The sequence below is a fragment of the Cyrtonyx montezumae genome, unplaced genomic scaffold (assembly GCF_038088225.1).
Source record: "Cyrtonyx montezumae isolate F1298 unplaced genomic scaffold, pur_monq_1.0 scaffold_11, whole genome shotgun sequence".
NCBI lineage: Eukaryota > Metazoa > Chordata > Aves > Galliformes > Odontophoridae > Cyrtonyx > Cyrtonyx montezumae.
This window is the reverse complement of record NW_027071837.1, coordinates 11,890,130-11,914,501: the sequence shown is the minus strand read 5'-3', so window position 1 is coordinate 11,914,501 and position 24,372 is coordinate 11,890,130. Positions and strand designations below refer to the sequence as shown.

The 24,372-nt window shown below is 45.3% G+C and overlaps 1 protein-coding gene across 1 annotated transcript in view; it reads left to right on the top strand.

The window, feature by feature from the left end:
* The window catches only part of NEXMIF (neurite extension and migration factor), a 119,700-nt gene extending 104,527 nt beyond the window's left edge, over window positions 1-15,173 (top strand). Inside the window, exons 3-5 of the mRNA XM_065729566.1 lie at window positions 3,368-3,492; window positions 6,702-10,986; window positions 11,674-15,173. Of these exons, the coding sequence (XP_065585638.1) occupies window positions 3,417-3,492; window positions 6,702-10,986; window positions 11,674-11,833 (4,521 nt within the window). The 5' untranslated portion in view covers window positions 3,368-3,416 and the 3' untranslated portion in view covers window positions 11,834-15,173. The remainder of the gene's footprint in view (window positions 1-3,367; window positions 3,493-6,701; window positions 10,987-11,673) is intronic.
* The last annotated feature ends 9,199 nt before the right edge of the window (window positions 15,174-24,372 follow it).

Here is a 24,372-nt window from a genome sequence, read left to right as displayed (position 1 = left end):
TTCATCATCCTCTTTGTCTTCTTCAGTCTTTGGATCACATCCACCAGAAACTTCCCTTCTGCGTTTCCCTCCTCCTGGTGCACTTGCATCCCGAAAAGTAATGGAAGGAGATGAAAAATCACCCAGGTTCCCCACCTATAGACAGTCTTTTTCTTCCTCTGGCTGCCTGACTGCCTGCTTGCTGGTAGCTTGGCTTTTGCCCAGTGAGTCACGCTGTCTCCGCGAGGTTTGCCGGTGACACACCGGTGAGAAGTGATGAGGGGCAGAAGGAAGCTGCTTGCAGATCCCTCTTCCAACACGCACAGCTAGCAGGCAGCCCCAGGGCAGCACGAACCACAGTCGTACTCCAGCAGCAAGAAGCCAGCAGGCAGGGACATGTCTGCAGACACACACGTGAGACCTTGCTCCTGTCTCCTTCAGGAAGTCACAGTGGCAATAGGACGATGCCTTCCTAACAATGCTTAGAATCCTTCTTAGTAAACCTGCTGGTGTCTTATGTCCATGTTACTGTTTTCTCTCTGGATATCTTTTGTGCACTGCAAGTGACAAATCCACATTATTGGAGAATCGTTTCTGCTTTCGTATTATGTTTTATTCATCACGAGCTCTTATTTTAATATGATTATGTTACCAGTTTGAAACAGGCCACCTGTGGCATTTTACATCGAATTACTATAAACAGATAAGCCCTGGCAAAAAAACAGGTCAGCAAACCAGTGAAGAGATGGTGTTTGTACTTCTGAGTGGTGCGGGTAGTGGAAGATGTGGCCAAGGCCTCTGCTTGTGTTGTTCCTCGGCAGAGACTTGATGTGCAGAGCAAGTCTTTCTGCAGCAAGTTCTGGATCATCTCTTGTCCTTCAGCCTGGTTCCTATAGGTTAAACAATGAACAGTGAAAAAAGGGTTGGTAGTATCCTCATCTCCATTGTGTCTTTGGATGACATGAAATATTGCCGTGACTCTCCGTATGTGAGTGTTATTAAATATTCATATAACGCTCATACTCCGAGTCCTGTCTAAGACAGAGGCCATATTTCTGTTGGTGCTGTAAAATGAGAAAACAGTGCCCATCCTTGGGAGGGCAGCAGGCTGAAACTGAGCAAAAGGCAATTGGTCCATTTTACACAGCACAGAAAGTAGCATGTGCGTTACGACAAGGTGCAAGGGAGGACATCGACGTCAGGAGGGTAGAAAATAATGTGGGAAATGAATGCAATTAAACTGGATGTAGTCTCTGAACCAAGAAATCCCTCAGGTACAGTGTCACAAGTGAATGCTACAGCACAGCCTCTCCATTTCACTTTGCATCTGCTGGTGACCATTGGGAAACACCAAGACCTGAATTATCGGCGTGCCGCGGTGCAGCCATGCTTGCAGCTGGGGACCAGCAGAGGCACTGCAGTCAGAGCAGGTGCCTGCTGGGCACGACAGCCTGCTCCTCGGGGAACGAGGACTGCCCCTGCATTAAGCAGCATGGATCGGACACTCCTGGAGCACCTCTGTGCTTCAGAAAGTCAGCAGAGATCAGAGTAGACAGGAATGCCGATCAGTTTGTGTTGTGAAGATGCCAGTCTGATCTTCCACGAATGCTCTTTGAGTGCTTTGAAACGAGCCCATGAGCAGCAGGTTGAGATGTGTGAGCATCCGCAGCCAAGTATTCTGGACTCCAGCCCGACCCACCTACAGTCAGTTCCCATGGAAGGTCCCTCGCACTCTGTAAACCAGGAAGGTGTACAAAACCCATCGAGCAAATTACAGTCTGTTGGATATCCTTAAATAATAACTCAGCTTTTCCTTCTCACAAAGCCTCCTTGTAGCACTGTCAGAACCACACCCAGAAGCCCCCCTGGCCCACGTAGTGCTTCAGCCTCTCATTCAGCAGGGTGATGTTACTAAGGAGGCATGATGTTACAGACCATTCCTCGAAAATGCTGAGCAGCTTTCATGCTTAAAAGTTAATCTTCTTCAAGTTGCACGTAAGTACTCGAACCGATTCCTGGTGTGTGGTTTGGAGCTTGGAGATCCTTGGCTGAGCTCAGCTGCCTTTTGTCAGCCTTGGTGGGAGCCCGGGGTGCCAGCGAGGGAGAGGAGGCTTACTGGAGCCAGCGACTTGTCATGAGCTTTGAAATATGGATTTGCATCAAAGTAAAATTCTGTGGGTTAGCTTCTAAATATGCAAAGGAATTGGGTTACTGATGCTTGTTATTCTTATCTTACTCTTGGTGTCACAACATCTTTAAGTTCGCTGAAGGTTTCACTTACTAGGACAGTTGTAAAGATTTCACATTAATTAAGAGGGCTCCACTGGAAATCTGCATATGAATGAAGTTTGGCTGCTGAGCCCAGGGCAGCGAGTACTGTGAGAAGATGAGACATTGACATATGTTGATTTAAAAACAACAAAAAAACAGTACTTCTGACTATTACCTATTGTGAGAGAGGGCAAAAGTTGAGTTCAGGTTGCCAGAAGTTACAAGAAGATTCCAACTTTAATTTCTGGTTGAAGAGGTGTGGTCCCACTCATCAGGTTGCTGCTCCCTGCTGCCCATGCCAGGGCTGAGCCACATCTCTCTGCTGCACCATGTCACTCTCCATGGACAGGCAGCTATTTCAGTGTGGGGCATCTTCAGCAGAGGAATGGGGAGAACCTGGACCTGATCCTGAACCTGGGTTTGGTGCCTCCAAGAAATGATGGATGCAAATAGGACCAAGATGACTTTCAACATGGTGTGGACCGTGAGTGCTGGCAGGTGGCACGGGAATGAGAGCAGCTCTCTGAGGAAGAAGTTCTGGTGCTGAAGAAGTGTTTTCAGTGAAAAACGAGGCTGGAGATACTAATTCCAGGAAGCTCCTTAGGTGAAGTTGCTTGTGCCTGGCAGTACCTGGAGGAAGAGAGCACCACCTGGCAGCTTGTGTGAGCTGTTAGCACTCGGGACATCTGAGTTTTTCTTTCAACTCTGCCACAGCATTGCTGTTATCAGACCTGGGGCAAAAAACCTCCTCTTTGTATGTCAACCCATCTGCCACATGGGGATAATAACGCTTACCTGCTTTTGCAAAGCAATTTCAGGTGATGTGAAAGGCATTGTGGAAGTGCAGAGCACCACTCCGCCTTCTAAAGCAGGACTTTAGGGAAGGAAATGGGGATATATATCATTTTAACCCTGCTGAAATATGTTGGACTTGGCTTTTGGAGTGGAAAAGTGAAAATACAATAGCCTAAATAAATAGCATTTGTCCTCTTAAGCAGGGCAAGGGCAGCATGTAATGTCGTGTGTTTATTTTTATTGTTGTTATTTTTTATTCACGGTTCCTTGAGCTGATTTTGGGAATTGTACTGACTGTGGTTATGTTTCTGGAAATGTGCAGGTTGGCCAGATGCAGTGGGGCATGGAATGAACAGAAAGAGGTTAAATTGATGGATGACCAACAAGAGCAGGATTGTGCCTCAGAAGACCAAGAAACTATCCTGATTAATGGGGTGAAAGAAAATGGTAAGGAACTTAATTACAGTACGTGAGGGAGCAGTGGCAACTCGCAAGCCAACTTATTTTTCTAATTCCTTTCATGTATTTAATTTTAGTGGTTTGTAGGTATCTCTGTGATGTGGAGCAGTAGAGTAAATGGGTATTTTCTGCACTTCGGCTATGGATGTACAGCTTTTTAGGTCTTCACAAGTACGGCTTTTGCGCATGCATATGCATGGTTGGAAATGTTTTTGTGCACACGCAGTTTGAATTATAGATTTTAGTTTGGTTTCCTAGGGAAAAAAGTCATATGAGATTATGTATCCCTTCTGTTGGGAATCTTTCCCCCCCCTTCACAATTACATAAGCCACTCTCAGGCAGATTTGATAGAGGATTTTCAGTCCCTACAAATTTCGGGCAAGTTGGAGCTTGGGCAGAAGTAACAGAGCTGGGTTAGCTCTGACCAGCAGGGAAGGCCAGAACTGGGAGCTCAGTGCTACCTTAGTTCTGTGGCCTAACCCTGGCCAGCCTAGCCTGTAACACTTGTGTGCAGGAGTGCATGTGCTGGTCGTGGTCACCATCCTGGGAGCCTCTGCAACACCGCTGCGAGCGATCTGCCTCTTGTAGCGGACTGCCCAGGTATCTGACCTGTGTTGGGGTACTCTGTTCCTTACTTGCTTCCAAAAGCACTGGGTAGGTAGGAGTAGCAGCACTCTGTTGCCAGAAAACCTAATTGAAATAAGAATTCCTCAGAGCATTTTCTTTTGTCATTTATTTGGCCTTCCCATCTCTAGCCACAGTAAGTGCAGCGGCAGTCTGGTGTGGAAGCTGAGCTCAATGTTTTCGGTTCTTTCTGTTTTTATGGTTAATTTCATGGCTTTTCAGAATTTGTATTGACCTACAAATCTTGCAGTGTGTGTAAATTGGTCCCTGTAAGGTATCTAGTACTCCATTCTCCAGTGCTGTGTGTTCAAATCCTTCTGTCTTTTCAACGTGATGCTTGCTCTAGTGAGGATGAACAGAGGCAAATGTTTTCATTCATTACTGAAAACCTGGAGCAACTCTAGACACATGGGTGCCCTGGGGACCCCACAACATGTGCTGGTGACAGGTGAAGCATACACCAGCGCTTTCCCGTACAATGCAGCTCTGAAGGTCTCTGTCTTCACCAGCCCATCACATTCAGGAGGCAGGAGGTAAAAACACAGCTCGTGGCAGCTACAAGGACGTTTTCTAGCTATGCTCCCCTCGTCTCATCTGGTAGACAGTACCTCCTCAGAAAAGACTGGGGTGATTTCCAGAACCTGACACCACTTCTATGAAACTCAATTAAACAGGTCTTAATTAAACATTGTTATGTAGGAGTTGCTGCTGAATCCCAAGCAGTGGGCCAGTAAGTAGCACTGATGCCACCACCTCCCTGCTGATGACATAGAGGTGTTGCTGGTGCTTCTTGAATCATCTCACCCACGCTGTAAGCCGGTGCTCATTGCACTGGCCAGGCTTAATCCAGAGCAGCCCTTAGGCTGCACAATTAGGGGTGGGCCTCTTTTCAGAGCTGATTCATAGCAGGATGGTCAGTGTTCTTCTGTCAGGTTTTGCCCATTTGATTTAGGGCAGTTGAGATAAACTTGAAAAGGGTTGTTGATGCTCCTGTGTTTTCCTTTTTTAATGGTAGTCTTCTTGGAGTATTAGTTGCTTTGGAGTTGCAATTGATTGCACATCTGATTTTAGGACAATAAAACCTCTACAAAATCAAGTTTTGGCATTTGTATTTCAGAAGAGTTAAGTTCACTCCTGCAAGTATAAACCACACCTAGAGACAGTATGTTTTACATTATAGCATCTGCGTGTCACTCACTCCATCCATGAATGCAGTGTTTGAGGCTGAATTTCAGCTCTCCACCTCCCCCTTTCTTCAGTGCTGCAGCATTCATAGTCTTCTTTTATCCTCAGATTTTCCATGCTTCCTCTCAGCTCCAAGCTGATTCTTATTTTCTTTTGCTTCCAAGGTGGAAGCGCATTAGTTAATTTGTTTTGCTGCTTAAGGAAAAAGATACCACCTCTGCATTTCTAATCTAAAAATGGTGGGAGGAACCCAAAATGAGCTCTGTTTTGCTTTTTAACCCTTTTTGAGGGAGGGAAACAGCAGCTCCCTACTGTGCAGTGAGGCGCTCCTTCCCATGTTTCCCAGCTCTGTGTGAGCATCCCGCTCCCAGCTGTGCTGGAGAGGCTGCTGCCCCATCTTCCTGGTGGGACCAGGCTGTGCCCTTCCATGTGCTTCTCAGTGCTCCTCTGCTCACAGGGAGCGGGGCCTCACCCCACACCCTCAGCTTTCCTTGAAAAGGCCAAACAGGTAAGATGTGCTGGGATGTGAGTGTTGGGAGTCACCTTGAGGGCAGCAGAGGCCTCTGGTTGTTATGAATCACACATTTGTGTATTTTTTTTAATATGGAGATATCAGAGCATGTTCATGGATGAAAAGACATTTCCATTTCAAGGGTCATACCATCTGTTGAGCCAGAAGCCAGATAAATAATTTTACTTTGCCATAAAAGACAACCGTAAGGCAAAGAAAATAAAAATCCTTAAGTTAAAAAAAAATACATATTACATAATGCAAAAGGCATTTTAAAGATTAGGTAAAATGGGAAGAATTGCAAAACCAACAGTAATACTAATAACTGCTTCAAACTCTATGCTGCCTCCTGCTTTCCCTGGCGTGGACAGAAGCAGGAAGGCTTCTGGATTTCAGTCAGCCCTAACTCTGTGACCCTGCAGCAGCTCAGGTGTGTTTCAGCTGCAGGCACTGCCAGGAGGATGTTTTGTTTCTTTAAGAATCTTATTTTTCTGTTAATTTTGTAAATGTTAATGGGAACATTTTTATTAGAGTTGTTTTGTTTTTTAATAACCTTGTCAGATTTGAAAGGCAGTATCCAGGTAACGGTATGTATATTAGGAGGAAAGAACGGATGGTTTTGGTTTTTTAAATATAATCTTGTACCCCTTCCAGCTGGCTGTGGGGGGCAGAGTGTTTACCTCTTTGGTCTTCATACATCATGAAATTAATTAGCTCCAAGAGTGCGATCTTGCAGGGAGGAGCCTGCTGCCCTGCAGAGGGGAAGAGTCACCCCTGAACTCGGGGAGAGGGGGAGCAGGGCAATGGGGCTGCAAGGTTTGTAAACTCTCCTTTTTCTCCCTCCCTCCCTTCCTCCCGCTCCTCCCACGGCTCCAGAGCCACGAACCTCGGACGGTGAGGAGAGGCCGTACGGTGCTGCCGACACCACCGACGCCTTCCCGGCCCTGACAGCAGCTCCGAAGGAAAGCCAGGCGTGCCACCGCGTGCTGCCACCCCTGCCTGCAAAGAAGCCCTGCTCATTGAGCCCGCCGTCCCCGCTGCGGCTCACCGATGTCCCCGAGCACACGTCGGACGACTCCTCGGCACACGCCATCTCTCTCACGTCCTGCGTGACGAAGGGCATGAGCTCCTGGTCTCTGCCGGGTGACTGCGAGAAGGCTCCCTTCAGCATGATGGAGCCCGGAGGCATGTCCGCCCTGACCGGAGACTGCCTGATGCAGCCGAGCAGGACCTGCCTGGGCTGCTTCATTGAATCAAAGGACGGCATTGATGTGGAGCCGGGAATAAGCTTGAAAGTGGGGGATATAAATAGGGATTATGACACCTGTTCAGTCTCTGATATAGGGATTCACTGCATGAGCACAGGAGAAACCATGAGATATGGGGATCAACTGCTTTCAGACCAGCTTTTAAGCTTCCCTATGCATAAATCGAGGGCAGCGGACAAAAGAGATGCAGAAAAATCTGACAGTGATTCAGAGGACCCCACTCAGAAAAATTATTACGAGGGATTACTATTAGACAAATGCAATGGTGAGGAACCCTTACTAACAAATCCCAACCAGGAATGGGGCTATTTTGAATCTTTCATTAGTGAAAGTAAAATTGAGCTGCTTGACCTATGCTCCAAAAATGAGCTTTCTGTAAATCTGTTTTCTGAGGAAGATGTGGATAATTACATGTTTGATGATGATGATTCGACCTTGGGAAGCGACGTCTGCTCCTTAAAGATCAGATACGAGTCGTTCCAGGACAACGTGCGGGAGAAGACCACCGCCCTACAAGAGGACGCCCAGTTCAACTTCTTCCCCAGCGTCTTCGGCAACTGCACCAAAAGGGACAGCAGGAGCACCCTGAAAAGGGGGCCCGGTGGTGCCACCGACCCTTCTCAATTCAAGTCTGAGGAAGGCATCATCTGGGGGGAGGAGGAGGAGGAGGGCGAGGAAGAGGATGGTGAGGAGGAGGAGAAAGCTGCCTTAAATAAATCTTGCAACAGCACAGAGGTGGTGCAGTACGTGGGCCCCAAAAGGAGCCACTTCTTGGACTCTGTGAATTCCACGGAGGACTCCGGGGAGTTCAGCGATGACAGCACGTGCACGGAGTCCTCCTACGATGTGCTGCGGGATATAAAGGACTGCAGCCGGTACCTGTCCCGGGACCACTCCAGCTCCTTCATCCAGCAGAACTATGGGCTGCGGGCCAAGAGGAAAGTGCGATACAGTGACGACTACCTATACGACGTGGACTCCATCGAGAACGAGAAGATCCTGGACAAGAAGGAGTGGCTGCCGGATGGGCCCAAGGAGGAAGATGACGACGAGTGGTGCCCCAAGAAACGGCGAAAAGTCTCTCGCAAGGAGCCCCCCGTTATCATCAAGTACATCATCATTAACAGGTTTAAAGGGGAGAAGCATATGCTGGTGAAGCTCAGCAAAGTGGATGCCAATGAGACAACTGTTACTCTGAATGAGGAGCTGCTCAGCAAATATGAGAAGCTGGCCCCACTGAAGGGCTTCTGGCAGGAGAGGCAGCAGAGCCGGCTGGATTTGCTCAGATCGTCTCTCTACCACAAGCAGAATTTCTATCTTAACGGCTCAGATGCTTCGTTCCTCCCTCACCCACGGAAGCGAAAATGCAAGCTAGCAAACAGGCACAGGATTCAAAGAATTAAAGCCATTGAGCAGTCAGTGAACAAGCTGGGCTCGTGCTCCTCTGATCACAAGCAGCCTTGCAGCAGTAAGGAGGATGCAGGCCTGAAAGGGCTGCAGGCCTTAGCCATTGCCACCCCCAGCTGCGCAAACGGATTACACGTAAATGACATCACGGACATCACTGCTGTGAAATGCAAATCGCAGGAACGAGAATTCAAGGGGACGGAGAGGAAAGTGCTCCGCCGGATCAAATTCAAAAGTGAAGCCAGGTTGAAATGCAAGAAAATCAAAGCTGCTGCCAGCATGGCTGAGGGTTGCCCGGCTCTGGAAAACCAGGACTCTGTGGTGCATCTGAAGGATGAAAACGTTCCTTGTGCTTCAGACAGCTCCCATCTCCCAGAGTGCCATGAGGATAAGATTGCTAAAAATTCTCCTTTCCTACCATCCACCTCCTCTTCAGACAAGCCTCTGCCATCTGCTAATATCACCACCAATGTACCCCTGATCCCCGGAGGGTATCTGCAGACACTGTTAGACGCTTCGGATTTGTCAAGCAGCACCGGCATCTCGTACTTCTCACAGCATCCCTCCGAGCAGCAGCACCCGCTCCCCAGCATCATCCCAACAGACAAACCATTCACCGCCCTGCAGCCATCACAGAGCTGTGTGCTGTCCCCACCGTCCGAGTCCGAGCTGCAGCAGTCTCCTGGCCACCTGGAGATGGAGCAGAGCACCTTCGGCAGCGTGTGGCCGGCCAGCAAGGCTGCTGGCGGCAACCGGCAGGAATTTGCTGGCGAGCTGCAGGATACTGCAGCACTGACAGGCGAGTTTGGTGGTGCAGCAGGCTCCGACGGCCTCCCGGCCTCTGGTTACCCTCAAGTCAATCTCAATAGCAGCAAGTTGCTCTACCAAAAAAATTACATGCCGGATAGCCAGCAAGTGCAGCCTGATGATTCTTATCAGTCGTGTCATTTTAATAATGGAGAGGGGCGCTTTCATTTCCAGCGAGGTACACTAAGTACAGATGATGGCAGACTCATTAGCTTTGATTCAGTAGGTTCATTGTCAGTTAGTTCTAGCAATTACAGCTCTTTAAAGTCCTGCGAAAAGGATGGCGACGATGATATTAATGACGATTTCTTGGCCCACTGCAGTCCCAAGCTAGTGATCCAGCAAAGCATAGATGAAATAACCCCTCTGAAGGAGTCCACGGACCTTTTAGACATTTCCAACTTCACACCAGATAAGTTCCGCCAGTCATCACTCTCGGAGATGTCCCCTCCAGACACTCCCAACCTTTCCCCGCAGATAGCTGGCTCCGACACCAAGCCCTTAGGCACCCTGAAGGGCTTCCCAGAGAGTGCCCAGGCTGCTCTGAGCAGCTCTGAGAAGGTCAAGTGGAACTGCGGGGTCCTGCAGACCGAGGAGCAGGCAGATAATGGGTTTACTTTAAATAATCACCAGTTTCAGTTCCATATGTTCAATGATGAAGATTCTGTCAGCCTTCTTGAAAAAAGACCATGCTTGTCAACATTTAATGAGCCATCTGGTCAAATTAGCACCAATAGCAAAGTGTCGAAATCTAAGAGGAAAAGTTCATCCGGCAAGAATGCGGGTACAAACCAAAGCTCTTCCCAGAAAACCACTAGGAAAAAATCTCCCAAAACCAACAAAGGCGCAGATAAGCCACAAGGAAAGAACTCCAGGCAGGCACCCAAATCCACCAGGAAGGGGAAGAATGCGGCGAGCCTCAGCAGCGAGAAGGCCCAAGTGGGTGGCAGCAGGGCCGTCAGCCAGCTGGCCAACCCAGCCTCAGTGCCCAAGGGGCTGGCTGAGGGCGTTCAGCACAGCAGCCCAGCCACTGGCAAGCTGGGCAAGCACAACGGCCTGGCTGGAGAATGGGCACTGGGGAAGGACAGTGGCACAGCCTGGTCAGAAACAAGCCTCGGGAGTACTACGGGCCTGCTGGATGATGACCAGAGGGAGTTTGAGGAGCCCTCCAACATCCTGTCCAACATCGCCTCGGGAATGGCAGACGTTCAGAGGTTCATGATGGCCTCCATCGAGCCCCTGTGGGGACCTGTCAACCACAACAGCGTGCCAGACATATTCCGATCACCTGAGTCGAACAGCCTGAAACTGAAAACCCTTAAAATTTTAGCAGGGACGCCCCAAGAGTCTAAGAAGAAGGTGAACAGCAGCTCCCCAGGAATGGCAAAGAACCACAAGTCGAACAACAAGGGCTCGAGTAAAAACAGCAAAGCAGCCACCTGCGACCCAGGTCGCCCCAACTGTTCAGCTGGGTACAATACAGACATTCACTCTCCCTTTTTTGATAAAAACTATAGTAACCTGAGCACTTTAGGCAATAACGGACCTACCCATAAAAAACTGTACCGTCATAAATCAAGTTCTAAATCGCTGAGGGATGAGAACTGTAAGATAAAGCGAACAGACCGTGAACAGACCCATAAGGACCCACCTGTGACAGCTTCTTTTGAGAAACTGAGGTAATGCTGCACCAAACTGGCTGGAATGCCCCTTTAACTTTCCTACTACCTGCTAAGCCCGCTGTTCCTCATTTTTTCCTTCCTGAAAGCAAAAGTTGCATGAAAAAGACATTCCCCTTTTAGAGTTTTTTTTCTTTTCTTTTTTTTCTTTTTTTCTTTTTTTTTTCCTTTTTTTTTTTTTTTAAATGCATGAGAATACTTATTACTTGCAAGCTACCTAAAAGAATGACCAATTTTCTGGCTTGGCTGGGGTTATAAAAAAAATCAAAAAACAAAAAAACACTAACAAGGCTACTCTTTTCTGCTGTTTGGCTTCTTCAGTTTTTAATTACTTATTTATTGGGGGAAAAAAAAGAAAAAAAAAAGATTACATGATCTTTTTAATGATTTTGAAAAGGAAAGACTTTTTTTTGAACATTTTGTAAAAAACAAAACACAAAAAAGCGGTTATGCATCCAAAAGCCAAGATCTCTAAACTAAAGGCTCTTTAGTTTGAAAATGAAAACTCATTCATAATTGAGCTTCATGTGGCAATTTTGAGTGCTTTCTAGCCCCCTCTGCTGTTTATCTCCTAACCTGCATCATAAAGCTTCATCTCCTGTGTCAGAGTTTTAGCACATTTGATCCTGTCGTGGTGACTCCACACAAGCTAACTAAGATGGCATAAAATGTTTGGTTTTTCTGCAGGGAATCAGACTCCATTCTTCTTAAAGCAGAAACAACATTTTTGGTTTTTCCTGTATTTGAAGAAGAGACTCCCTTTTCTAGAAAAAAGACATTTGATGTTTCTTTTTTTTGTTTGATTTTTTCGTTCGTTCCTTTCAAAATATGCCTTGTGGTATGTTGAAATGTAAGTGCTGAAACGAAGAGTTTGAAATTGTGGGAATTTATTATTTGGAAGCGAACCTAATCTGGTATTCTCTGTGAAAGACTGTTTTAAAAGTCATACTGTTGTACAGTAGTTTATGCACTATTACCCACAACAACAAAAAAATTGTGCCAAACTATGAACAAGTGACTGTATTGTATATATTTTTACTTCTCTATCAACATTGGGTTGTGAGTGTTTTCTGCAGCTATGCCTTTTGATTTTACTAGATACATTCCAGTTATTAAGTACTAACCACCCCCCTTTGAAAGCACCTGTAACTCACAATGAAAACAATATTGTTCACTTATACAACTTACCAAAAGTTTTATGGACATGACTAAAAGTGTGCCAAATTTACTTACCTCATTTCATGGATTCACCCTGTGGTTTAAAGCTCATAAAGAAAAAAAAAAAAAAAAGGAAAAAAAAAAGACAAAAAAAGAAAAAAGGAACTTTGAAACTGATGCTGGGAAATGTCCTCTCTTTAAAACCATGAGCAGAAAAACATGATGGTGAAATGTTGAGTTTCGTTATAGGAGAGAGTTGAAATGGTGAAGGAGTTCAGAAAACCACTCCAGGTAAGTTTGACAGGAACTCGAGTGTCTGCATCTAGAGACTACGAAACAGCTGCTTTTCAAGTGTCTGTTTTCTTAAAGCAAAACCTGTAGCTGAAGAGCATTTGAAATGCAAAGTTACATTGCTAATTCTTTGTATCTCAGTTTTATATATTTTATAATAACCTGGGATAAATTCTAAAATAATTATAAAAACGGAACTAATGTGTTTCATACATTTATTGCTATTTACTTTTACTTTGAGTAGTTTCTTAAATATTTTTGATGCAGAGCCTGTCACAAGCGCTCTCATTTCATATCTTTGGTGTTTCCTAAATGTCTAACCTTGCAATGCCAGTATAGTTTGAAATTTTGAATCAGATTCATTAGTTTAAACACTACCCTGAGCCTTTCCTTTGATTCAGTTCATAACGTAGGGAAGAAATCAGAACTATTGGTGATCTCACTGATCAGGGCCGGATCGTACATGACTGGACTTTATTAGACAGCATTAAGTATTGAATGCTAAATGTATTATTGAAAGGCCTTATTTGTAACCCTACTCACTGCACCCTCGCCCTCCGAGAAAATAATGAAAACAAGCAAACAAACAAATCATTTCTTTTCCTTGTGCAACTGAGAGCCTGTGCATTCTGCTGCTGATTTCTTATGAAATCTTGATATGCAAGAGACCTGCTAGCTGGGAGCTGCTGGAAGCAGGGGGGTGTGAGGCTCAGACACACTTATGCAATAGAAAGGGGTGAGGAAGTGGAGCCTTAATACAGCCGGACAGATCACTCTCATGGTCGTGAGTGTAGAGGTGGTGTTGCACACAGGACAGGACTAAGCTCGGTTCTCTGTACAAGCCCGTGCTGAAAGCCAGCGCATCAGGAGTGGCTGAACACAAGGTTTGGGTTGATGTAGCGAAAATGTGTACTGTTTCTCATTGAACACTTGGAGTTGCAAAGTGTCAGACTGTCATCAAAGCATTTCCAGCAGTTGTGGATTCTCAGATCTTGAGGTATAGCAATTCCAACAAGAGAGCACAGCACAGTAATTGCATTACATTTGATTTAATGAAAAAACAGCTGGTGCAGGCAGGTGTGAGTGTCAATCCCACCCCACGTCTGGGGTTTGAAAGATGCTCAAGATCTTGGAGACAAGAACTGTGCTAGAGCTCCAGCCCTGGCGTTTGGCTTACCTGTGCCATGGTGCTTTCTCCTGCATCCCCCTGTATCTGTCTTTTCTATCCACACAGTCACCCAAGATCCAAGCCCTGAACATGTTCATCCTGCATGCTGAAGGGTGAAGGGCTCCTGGCTCCGTTCTTTGGTGTACTACAGCCAGTGCTCCTGTGGAGACAGGTCAGGCCTGGAGTTAGGTGTGGCATGTCCCTTCTTTTTGACCCAGAACCATCCTTTGAAAGCACATTTCCACTGGCTCACACTGTGTTCTTCAGGATGAACGTTTTAGCTGTGTAATCCATAACAAAGTAAGTTGTACTGGAACAGGTAGCAATATGTACTGCATTTGAGAAATGTGCAATAGGGCATGAATATAAGTTGTTAAAACACGTCGGCTATTTTATTGCATATCATAGAATCATAGAATGGCTTTGGTTGGAAAAGTCCTCAAAGCCCGTCCAGCTACAGCCCCCTGCCATGGGCTGGCTGCCCACCACCAGCTCAGGCTGCCCAGGGCCCCATCCAGCCTGACCTTGAGCACCTGGGGTGAGGCACCCACAGCTATCTGGGCAGCAGTGCCAGGGCCTCACCACCTTCCAAGTAAAGACTTTCCTTCTAACATCTAATCTAAATTTCCCCTCTTTTAGTTTAAAAACATTCTCCCTTGTTCTGTCACTATCAGACTGTGTAAAAAGTTGGTCTCCCTCCTGATTATAAGGTCCGTTTAACTACTGGAAGGCCATAATGAGGCCTCCCTGGAGCCTTCTCTTCTCCAAGGTGAACAAGCCCAGCTCCCTCAGCATTTATTCTTAAGAGAGGTGCTCCAAAATACGGAAAACCAAGGAATAACACAGCTGCCAGACATTTCAGGACAGTGTTGGTTACGAATGCCTGTTGCCTTCCTTGCTGCTCTCCCTTCACTCCTTTTGCTCCAATTTCTCTTCCACCTTTGGTTGCCATCCCACATCCCCAGCAAAATCTCTGACAATGGAAATTTTCAAGACCCCTGATGCCTCACAGAACAACGTGAGCCCGTCTCTGTGTCTGAAAGTTATACTGTCATTGTGCTTCAAAATTACCAAATCTGGGCAATTGCCTTGAGCTAAACATTTGTCTTTCTCTCTTTTGGTTTGGATCTCCACCTGCCTATCACTACCTCAAGATTTTAATCACTTCCACCTTTGCCTCACTCCTTGTCATAGAACTTCAGTTTTTCCATTTGCCCTTCTCGGGATTTTCATTTCTCCACATGCTGCTTGTAGTCATGGGATATTTGTCCCATCCACCCTCTTTCCATGTACCCCTCAGGCACTTTGTACCCCACATTCACTTTGGCTTTCCCATCCAAAATTTGTTGTCTTCTCTGATCCCCGTGCACTTCCAGCCATCTTTTGTCAGGCTCTTGGATGTTCAGGGTGGTTAATTCAAGCTACACAAATATGTTTATTTTGCATCATCCCTTACAGTGTCTATTCTACTTGATCTTGTTCCGTCCCTGCTGTAGAGGCATTGTGTGAAGGGACCCTGATTGTGTAATGCTTTGCTCTTGAACTCTGCCGTGCTGGACCACGGCAGTTGGGCAAACTATAATCAGCAGCAAAATTAGAAAGAAAATGACTGTAAAAATAGGCTGAGACCAGGCTGGGTCTAACACAGACCTCAGTAGAGAGTGCGTCTCCCACAGGACATTCTCCTTTGGGGAATATGTAGCAAGGACAGTGTCCTTCCAGAAGAATCCCTACAGCAAGCTGACAGCAGCCAGCTCACCCTTGATAGCCACAGTTTTGCTGGAGGTACTTGCATACAGAGGTTTTGTAAGTAGAAAAATATCAACAATGGGGATTCAAATAATAATTTAAAACAAACAAACAAAAAAACCCAAACAGGTTTACATCTCACATTTTGTTTTCATTTTCTGAGCATAAGAGGTTTTCTTGACAAAGGGAGAGTTGTGAATTACAGACCAGGCTTAGCAAGGTATCTGGTGGAGGGAGGTGAGCCATGCCACATGGTTCTGACCTGCTGAGCCCAGCTCTGCATGGAGAGGGAAGCCAAGTTCAGTTGCTTGTGCAGCAGTTGCTGTGCAGCTGTTTTTTAAAAGAAAATCAAGATTGCTATTATTTTTTTGGCATTACGCTCAAATGAGCCGGGAACCAAAATCAAGACATTCTAAGAGTTTTAATCCCATGCCTGTTGGACCCTGTTATTCCTTCTGTGAGGTCCCAGTCTAGCAAAGCACTTGGGCAGAAGCTCCTGCAGCAAGTAGCCGCTGCTCACCCAAGTGCTTTCCTAGACCGCAGTCTGCTCTGGCGTGAGTCAAGAGAAAACTCCATTGAAGTCAGTGTAAGTGAGAAGAGGATCAGGTGTATGGACTTCAGTCGGTGCAGGATCAGGCCTTTGGTCTTACTTTCTCAACTCGGTGTGTTGGACTTTGCCTGTGCAGCTCCTGGAGTCTGATGGCAGTTGCATGGTTCAAGGCGCTGACATCTATTTGAGAATGTGCCTCTTTATCTCTTCAGCGTGTAAAATAATGCAAAAAAGAGTATATAGAATAAACAAAGTACAATGTCTGTGGTAGAAGCAAGGCTTTTCAAATCTGTTTCTCAGGTAAACAAGTGACACTAATGACAGTGGAGTAAGAGCCATCTAAGGGAATTCGGATCTAGAAAAGGAGGATGTCCTCCATCCCGCAGGATACTTGGGTTGCCAGACACGTTTACTGAGCCTTTGAACACTTGGTGCAAAAGGAAACAAGAAATAAAATTTGTATTCACTGCTACCCTTCGATAGCTAGGAAAAAAAGTAAAAAAAAAAAAAAAAAAAGTATGTTTCAAAAGCACAAAGGGAAGACTTTAAAATAAAGTAGAAAAAGGAAAAAAAAAAAAAGGATTCTGGTTAAACTCCTTTTGTCTTTTACTCCCCGTGGGAAGCAGGGTAGGAATTGAAGGAGATGCTCTGTTTCACATCCCACAGCGCCGGCTGCGGCTGTTCTGACTGCTGCCTACAGAGATTTGAATGTACTGCTCCTTGAGTTAACTTCCATAGAACTAGAGGCACCTCGCGAGTAAGTTGCTACTGTTTTATGGTGCTAAAGAAAACTTTTATCCCCCTTGAGCATTTAAGAAATATTAAATGGCCCTTTTTATGAATGTAACATATCCATTTCTGTTTAACATTTTACACTGCAATTTTAACATGTTTGGAAATTATTTGCCTTTTTTCTTTTAGAATAAGCTTTATAAATATTCTGTAGAGTCAATTGAAGTATAATTCTTAAGGATCACTCTAAGACGCCTACAAAATCTTGTATATTTTTAAGTGTGCCAATTTGTAAAATATTTTGTAAGTGTATATTTTTCTTAGAAAAGTGCTGTGAAGTGTTTGTATGTGTGAGGTTTCCCTTTTTTTGCACCCTCGGGTGTTAATAAAAGGATGTATACTTAAAAGTTTCTGGTTTTAAAAACCAAAATACAAAGAAAAAAATTAAACTTTTGTTGGAAATTTTGTAATAAAAAGAAATGTTGTGAAAGAGTGTAGTGATATTGTGTAAAGGAAACTGGAAAATTTGTGAGCGCTTTGCTGTTTTATAGATCCTCTTGTAAATTATTCTTGTAATATTTTTGGTTTTGTTGTTCTTGTTGCAAAGGTTTTAAATATTTGTGACTGACTCTGTATGGTGAAAATGTCATATTGTTAACTTGCTGAGTTTTGTTATATTGTTTATGGAATAAATAAAAAAAATTAAAATCTCATTTTAAGATCATGTATGAAGAAGAAATTAAAACTGCCATTTATTGAGTATTAGGAATTGTTTCTTTAAACAAACTGCTGCCCTCAGAAATAAATGAGTGACTGTCCTACTGCCGTTCACACGCGCTCATGGTTGCAGCCCTTCTGTTTAATTGGGCTCCTGTTAATTTCTGTAAATCACATTGGAAGTGGAGGTGCAACAGAGGATGGGAAGAAGTGGGAAAAATGCTCAGATGGCTTTTACTTCTTCACCTGAGTCTTTCTGCACTGGAAATGGGAACTCAGGCAGGAGCTGGAAGCAGTAGGGATCTGCCTCCTGGGGCAGCTCTGCCAGGGCACAGAGGTTCCCTGCAGCACAGGCTGGCTGATCTTCATGGTTTCCGGGAAAACATTTGTTAAAATTGCCATTCCTTTCTTTAGCACTTCACATTAATGGGAACAACGAGATGAGGCGTCTCTTTATGCCAGAAGAAAGCTGGGTACACTGCTGTGGGCAGTGAGCACCCACGGGGCTCCTGGGTCCGTTGATGAGGGAAGGAGAAGCTGCCCTCAGAAGTCAGACCTGGCACCTCTACAACAAGGCAGCTGCCTGGATTCATGGACAGCTGCAGACAAGCACTGCCTCTGAAGCACAGCCTGGAGTGACGGCACAAGGTTTTAGTTTTCACACGTTGTGTGGTGCCAATGATGGGACACTGGATGCAGAGTGGTGAGTTGGGTCTGATGGCCGGTCTCTGTTCTCTGCTAAGTGCAAGGCAGTGGGGCTCCTGGCCTGCAAGGGGCAGGTGCTACCACCCTGGAGATCATTCCAGCACAAGTGCAAGTCCTGCACAGAAATCAGGACCTTGTGTGTGCAGCAGTGTGACTGTCAGTGCTAACGACATCAAGGTGCAAGAGAGAGAATGCCAATGCCTTCCAAATCCCAAGCAGCAGTAGGTCAAGGTGACTCAGAGTTTTAGATTTGCTGTGATTTACGGCCAACAGCACCCATGTGGCTGCTGGACGTGGGCTCTCACTGTGGGCATGGAGAAGCCATCCCACAAGGGAAGTCACAGGATGGGATGTGCTGAGATGCTGCCAAGCACAACACACACTCATGAAATGCTGCACAGCCAAATCAAGCCACTCACTGGAATTAAAAGCATTGCTCTGTCTTCCCTAGTTCTTCCTCCAGCCTCAGTACTAAAGTTATTTCAGTTTGTGACCCTCAAGTCCCAGTGGAATTGCATTTCTTAGGAAACATCCAATTTCTTGGCCTTTCTCACAGCTGCAGTTCCTCCTGTGTGTGGAGGGCAGCACCTGTGGGAACCTCACAGCCTCCCATTGACGTTTGAAGCTGACAGTGCTGAGTCTGCTCCTCAAAGTCAATACGTTGTTTTAGGAGTTCCTTGCTGTGCTTTCATGGACTGTTTTACAGAGACTGGGGAAAGGCAACGTTATTAGTCCATCAAAATAGTTGCAATGCAAACAGAATGAATGATCTTGTAAATCCACTGAGCATTTGAGGAGCAAGAGCACAGCTTCACACACAGCTGTACCCAAACAGGCTTTTGCAGCTCGTTTGCAGCAGTCCTGCCTCCAAAGCCTACTCCTTACACCATGAACACGTGATAAAAAACAATTAGTGTGTTTACCAGCATGCTGCACTGATAAACTGGGAAGAAGAAACACGCTCCCCTCTGCGTGCTGAGCAGCAATGGGATCCGGCAGGTAAGTTCTGTGTGCTGTGGCTATTTCAAGAGGTCAGATCTGCTTCATGTCAGCCTTCTGGAGGCAAGGAGAGCTGCTGGCAGCCCTGCCGTGACAGGTTCTGGCTCTGCAGGAGCTACCAGCCAGACACCAGGCTTCCTCCAACACGGCCACAGAGGCTCTTGTGGATCCCACAAAGATCCCATGCTGCAGATGGGAGCAGCCAGCACAGGCCACGTGGAATTGGTGTTGCTAAAGGCACTCAGGCTTTCACAGATATTGCAGCTGTTTCAGAGGGGTGACACCTATAGCAGTACTGCTTCACAAACATACTTTGTGTTGCACTGGTTCAATAAAACATTTAAACACACAGTTTATCTTAAGCATGTTAGAGATTATATCCCTCTTTAGCAGAGCACGTGCTTAATTTAGGGATTTAATTAAGGATTTTAATTGTAGACTGCAGTATGTACTTACCTGCTTGGCTGAATATGTGTGAGATTACTCCATGCTGAAGATTTCTACATGCAGTAAGTGTCTAATTCCTCGGGAATGAAAACGTTACATTATTCTCCCACAATGCAGTTAAAATGTAAATAGGAAAATGCAAGAGACGGTTAACTTGATTCCTCCAGCTGAAAGCATTATCCATGACCAAATCTGAGTTGATTAAAATCTAATATAATTAGTTTTCACCTCTAAAGTGGCATTACAGATCAATAGAACAAGGCACTTTAAAAATGAGTCTCCAGCTCATAAGCTTTAATTACGAGAAAGGAAGGATTCACACATGCTCTCTCACTGGAGACAGAGACCTTGAAATGTAAATGCCCACCAAATAATGGGCTGTGAAGCCGTTTCTCCAGTCATTAGTGTTTTAGGCTGATTTCCTAAGGAAAGAGAGCTTCGGCAATTTGCATCGTCAGCCTGCCTTTTGGGTCATTTCCACAGCTTCTGAATTCCCTGATAAATTTCACCTAATTGGGGGGAAAAGGGGATTCCAGAGACAGAGAGTTCCAAGAGGTTTGACACCAGCAAGCAGCTGGTCTTCCGCAGGAGCATTGCTGGCCGTGGAGCAGCTTGCTACCAGCACTGGGATCACCTTGCTGTGGGGTGGAAACTTCACATCAGCTTTCCTGCGATGCTGGTGGTTTGGGGTGCTCTGAAGCTCCAGCTACACACAGGTCTGAATTATCTGCTGTGACATTTATTTTATTGCATGCCTGGAAAGCGCATGTGATTTAAATGCACAACAGTGATGCCAGTCTGAACTACAGGAGTCACTGTGATTTACTGCCAAATGCGGAGAAACGTCTACATTGCCTCTTTGCCTTTTTGTTTCTTCGGGGTTCTTGTCATTTTACTGTCCCTAGCTGAAGTTATATAATGAATGATGTGAGGGAAGATGTAGTAGCTGTCTACAAGGTTTTTGAAGATAGAAACACTTGCAGATGTGAGAGAAGGAGATGAGACTCAGAATGTTTGGAGGAAATTAAAAAAAGGGAAAATGTCTAAATCCTCACCAAGCAGGAGAAGTATTCTAGCAGTGCTCGGTGGCACTCTTCACAATGCCTCCCAGACATAAGAGTTGCTACATTCCTATGTTGCCCGTGTCCTCAGTGTGAGGAAGTAACTGGGAGGGGTCCTCTTCTCTTTTGGTTTCATTATCTGCCAAGCTGCAAAATCCTTATTTTTCTCATTTTATTTAATACCCCTCAATTTTTATCTCTTACCACCTAAGAAACTATATCTCACTCTCCTCCTTCTGTGCTTCTGTCTCTGCAAAGCAACTTCCTGGTTCTTTCCAAAAGAAAAGAATATCTGTGCTCTCCCTCCTCCCCCAGGCCTGCCTTTCCGCAGCCTCTGCTCCCTGCCACTGAGGCGGACAATTCTTGTCTGCCACCCTCTGCTACCCTTTAATTTTGCACTCCCTATGCTACTCCTGAACAACCTCAATCCCTTCTTCCCAACCTTCTCCATTCCAGTCAGGAATCACCATCCCAAGTCCTGGGACACCAGCTGAGACTTGGGGTCTCACCAAACCCACTGCTTTCTGCCACACGTTGATGTTTTCCCCCTCCAGCTCTGCTCAAGAGTGTCTCCATCCCTACGTTTAAGTACATAGACAGGTTTCATGCCATATGGAATCTTCATATAGCAATGCCTCTATATTTTTGCTGGCAGCAGTCAACAAACAAGCTGAGATGTATGTTACTCACAGCTGCTGCCTGTGGATGAATGAAAGAATGGGTTTGCTCTGGGAAGGTACTCAAGATGGAGATCAAAGGTGCCACAGCTTTCAATACAGCCTCACAGAAATGATCTTGGGATGGTCTTGGCTCCACAGCTGGGACAGCAGGGCTGTGTGGTCAGCACAGGAACTGTCACTAGCTGCAAAATTGTTTAGCATTGTGTCTGACCATGGCCCCTGGAAATGGCTCAAGAACAGGAGAACGAAATCTGGATAATAACTCATTTCATACATACAGGCAAGAAAGAGGATCATTTCCCACTCCTCTGTGCTGTAGGGATGTTCTTGAAGGGAAGTGCAGATTTTCATGCAAAAACTGAATCCAGGTCTCAGATTGGCCTTTGCTTTACTGTTGGGTTCCCTATCATGCAGTGTGCATGAATGCAATTTAGAGGAAGAAATGGCGTGCTAAATCAAAGTGTTTCTGTCTCTGGTACTATGCAATACCAAAAGCTGTGTGAGGTTTGCTGGATTTTCCTTTTAAAGTTCATATATTGAGCTGCCTTAACATGTAAAAGGAGGGAGCAATTGTCACCTGCAGAGGTATGGGCCACCAGAGCCAGAAGGCTCCCCCAGCAGCCAAAGGACAGCATGGTGTGATCCTGGGCATGACCTCTGTGCTACAGAGGGACAAGCATAAGTGAGTTTCTGTAGCGTTATGCATCACAATTCTTTTTATTTTCTTTTCCCCACATGAAGCATAAGAGCTCTTTCTAACTCCTGTACATACCTGCACTATTTTTTCCCTTTACCATTTGAATTCACTTAGAGATCTTCTAGACTGTGTGATTATGCAAGATTAGGCTTCCAGCCTTTCAATGGAAATAACAATTGGAGTGGGTGGCTATAAATGCAGCTGCAGACAGCAGCCAAGAGAAAATGTGTTCTCTGGAGCACAAGAATTGTTATAGCTAGTCTGTGTGGCAGAAGTGGCTTAGGAATTGTGAATGCAGGCTGACAAAATGGGGACTGGAATTGAGGAAAAGAGGAAACTGAGCCTGACTGAGCACTGTCTGTCCTGCTGTATGAAATCACAGCACAAGTTGTTGCAATGGCAAGCAGCGATTGTGGGAGCTTGTTTGGTCCATCAAAGCATCCCCACTTCAGAGAGTCACTCAGCATCACTGAATGCGCCTTCAGATGATGATCAAGAGCAAATAACTTGAGTAATGCCTGACTTACCAACCTATCTATCAGGTGCCACGTGTTTCTTATCTTCTTGCACACTGCACATCTTCTATCTTCTTTGAGAAGGCAGAAAAGAGAAGCATTTAGAAAGTTGGAAATAGAAAAGACATCTTCAGATGTTTTACCACAGTGGTGATGACCAGGATCTCTCATGCCTGTGCAATGTAGTGTGATCATAAAACCTTTACCTGGTGTGCAGGGCTGTGATTGACATGCTCCTATTTCAGTGCACTGCTGGTACAAAAAGAGGAAAATCTCTGCCAATTCCGAGCAGTGCAAGGTGCAAGACCAACAGATGAGTCAATCTAATTCAGTCCAGAAGTGCACCTGTATAATGAATAGCACATTATCACACCCTTTACATGATTACCTCTTTATTATATAGTTAGTCTTCATAGCCTTTTGTACATCACATTATTTATTCTTTCATCTAATGTATTTGGAGTAACTTGCTAGCAAGATGCAGCCCTTTCTATCCTTCTAGGGACAACAATACCAGGAATAAATGTTAAACTAAAGGAAGGAATAATAATAATAATAATAATAAAATAGCAGCTCTATTTGTGCTATGCTGAGATGCATTTCTTGACAGCCCTAGAGATTCAACAGTCTGGTATTTATCATGATGAAACCCAGAAATGTCTGATGATTACATGAGGGCAATAAAGAGACGGAGCACACACTGCAGGCTGAGAGATAAGGGTACGTTCTGACGGTAGGAAACTGCTACAGCAGTGGTATGTTGAGTCGGCTGCCAGGGGCAAGGATCAGCAGTGCTGATCAGCAGCTGTTGAGACCACAGTGCAAACGCAGCTTCTGGGTTTCTCCCTCCTGAGGAGACAAAAGGTCATCTGCAGCTGCTAATGGAAAATCTCTCTATGAGCTGGACCTCCATTTGTCCTAAGGAGGTGCACCACAGTTTTATGTCTGCAGAGAGAAGCCTCAACCTTGCACACACATATGCGTGCTTGTGCATAAGGAATTTGTGAAGTCACTTTGAAAACAGTGCCTGGGCAGTCATTGTGGACAGTGTCCTCAGAGGTCCATGCTGACGTGGTGGTGCTTCATTGCTCTGTACAGAGGGAGAGAACTCCCAGCCTTTGAGCAGTTGCATCCCAGAGACAGAAATCCCTCGACTCCCTGTGCTTTGTGTTATTTTTATGAGCACAAAGCTGAAGAAACACACAATCCTTCTGTTTTGGCTTCAGTTAATCTTTTATACTACAGAATATTTGACACGAGATTCAAGGGAATGACAAATTGCACTCCAGAGCTGGCACTTTGTAAAGAAAATTCAATAAAAACATACAGACATGCTGCTCGTCATATAGATCTTGTAAGCTCACATAGGCAGTAGCATGGGTTTCTGCCTGGAAAATACATTCAGCAGCTGCATTCACCATCCTCTCTGGCCTGGATAAAACCACCAGCCTCTAGGATCAATGATCTCTTCTTGTAACTCCCTGAGCAGCAGACCCTGTCGTTCCACAGGGCCAGGGGCATCAGAAGCAATTAAAGAAAAATGAGACTCGGTTTGAAGAATTTAATAATCATTCAACTAGCAGGGAAAAAAAAAAAGGATTATATCATTGATACACTAGAAAGAATAGCATATACTCTCTAGTAAGCATTATGGCACCCACAGAGGTAAGCCTGAAACCACAAGGACTCGCACTGTAAATTATTTGATTCTGAAGAACAAGAAAACAATATGTTGAAAATCAATCCAAGAAGCTAAGGAAGTAAGAAGTGGGCAAGGAAGGGGTTTCTGTCTCCAGCTTTGGCACAGGCTAAGAAACTAAATACCTCCCAGAACTTGTGCCTGTCTCCTCATAGCAATTTTGTCTCCCAGCATATCGTAGAATTATATCATGGCTTGTGTTGCAAGAAACCTTTAAG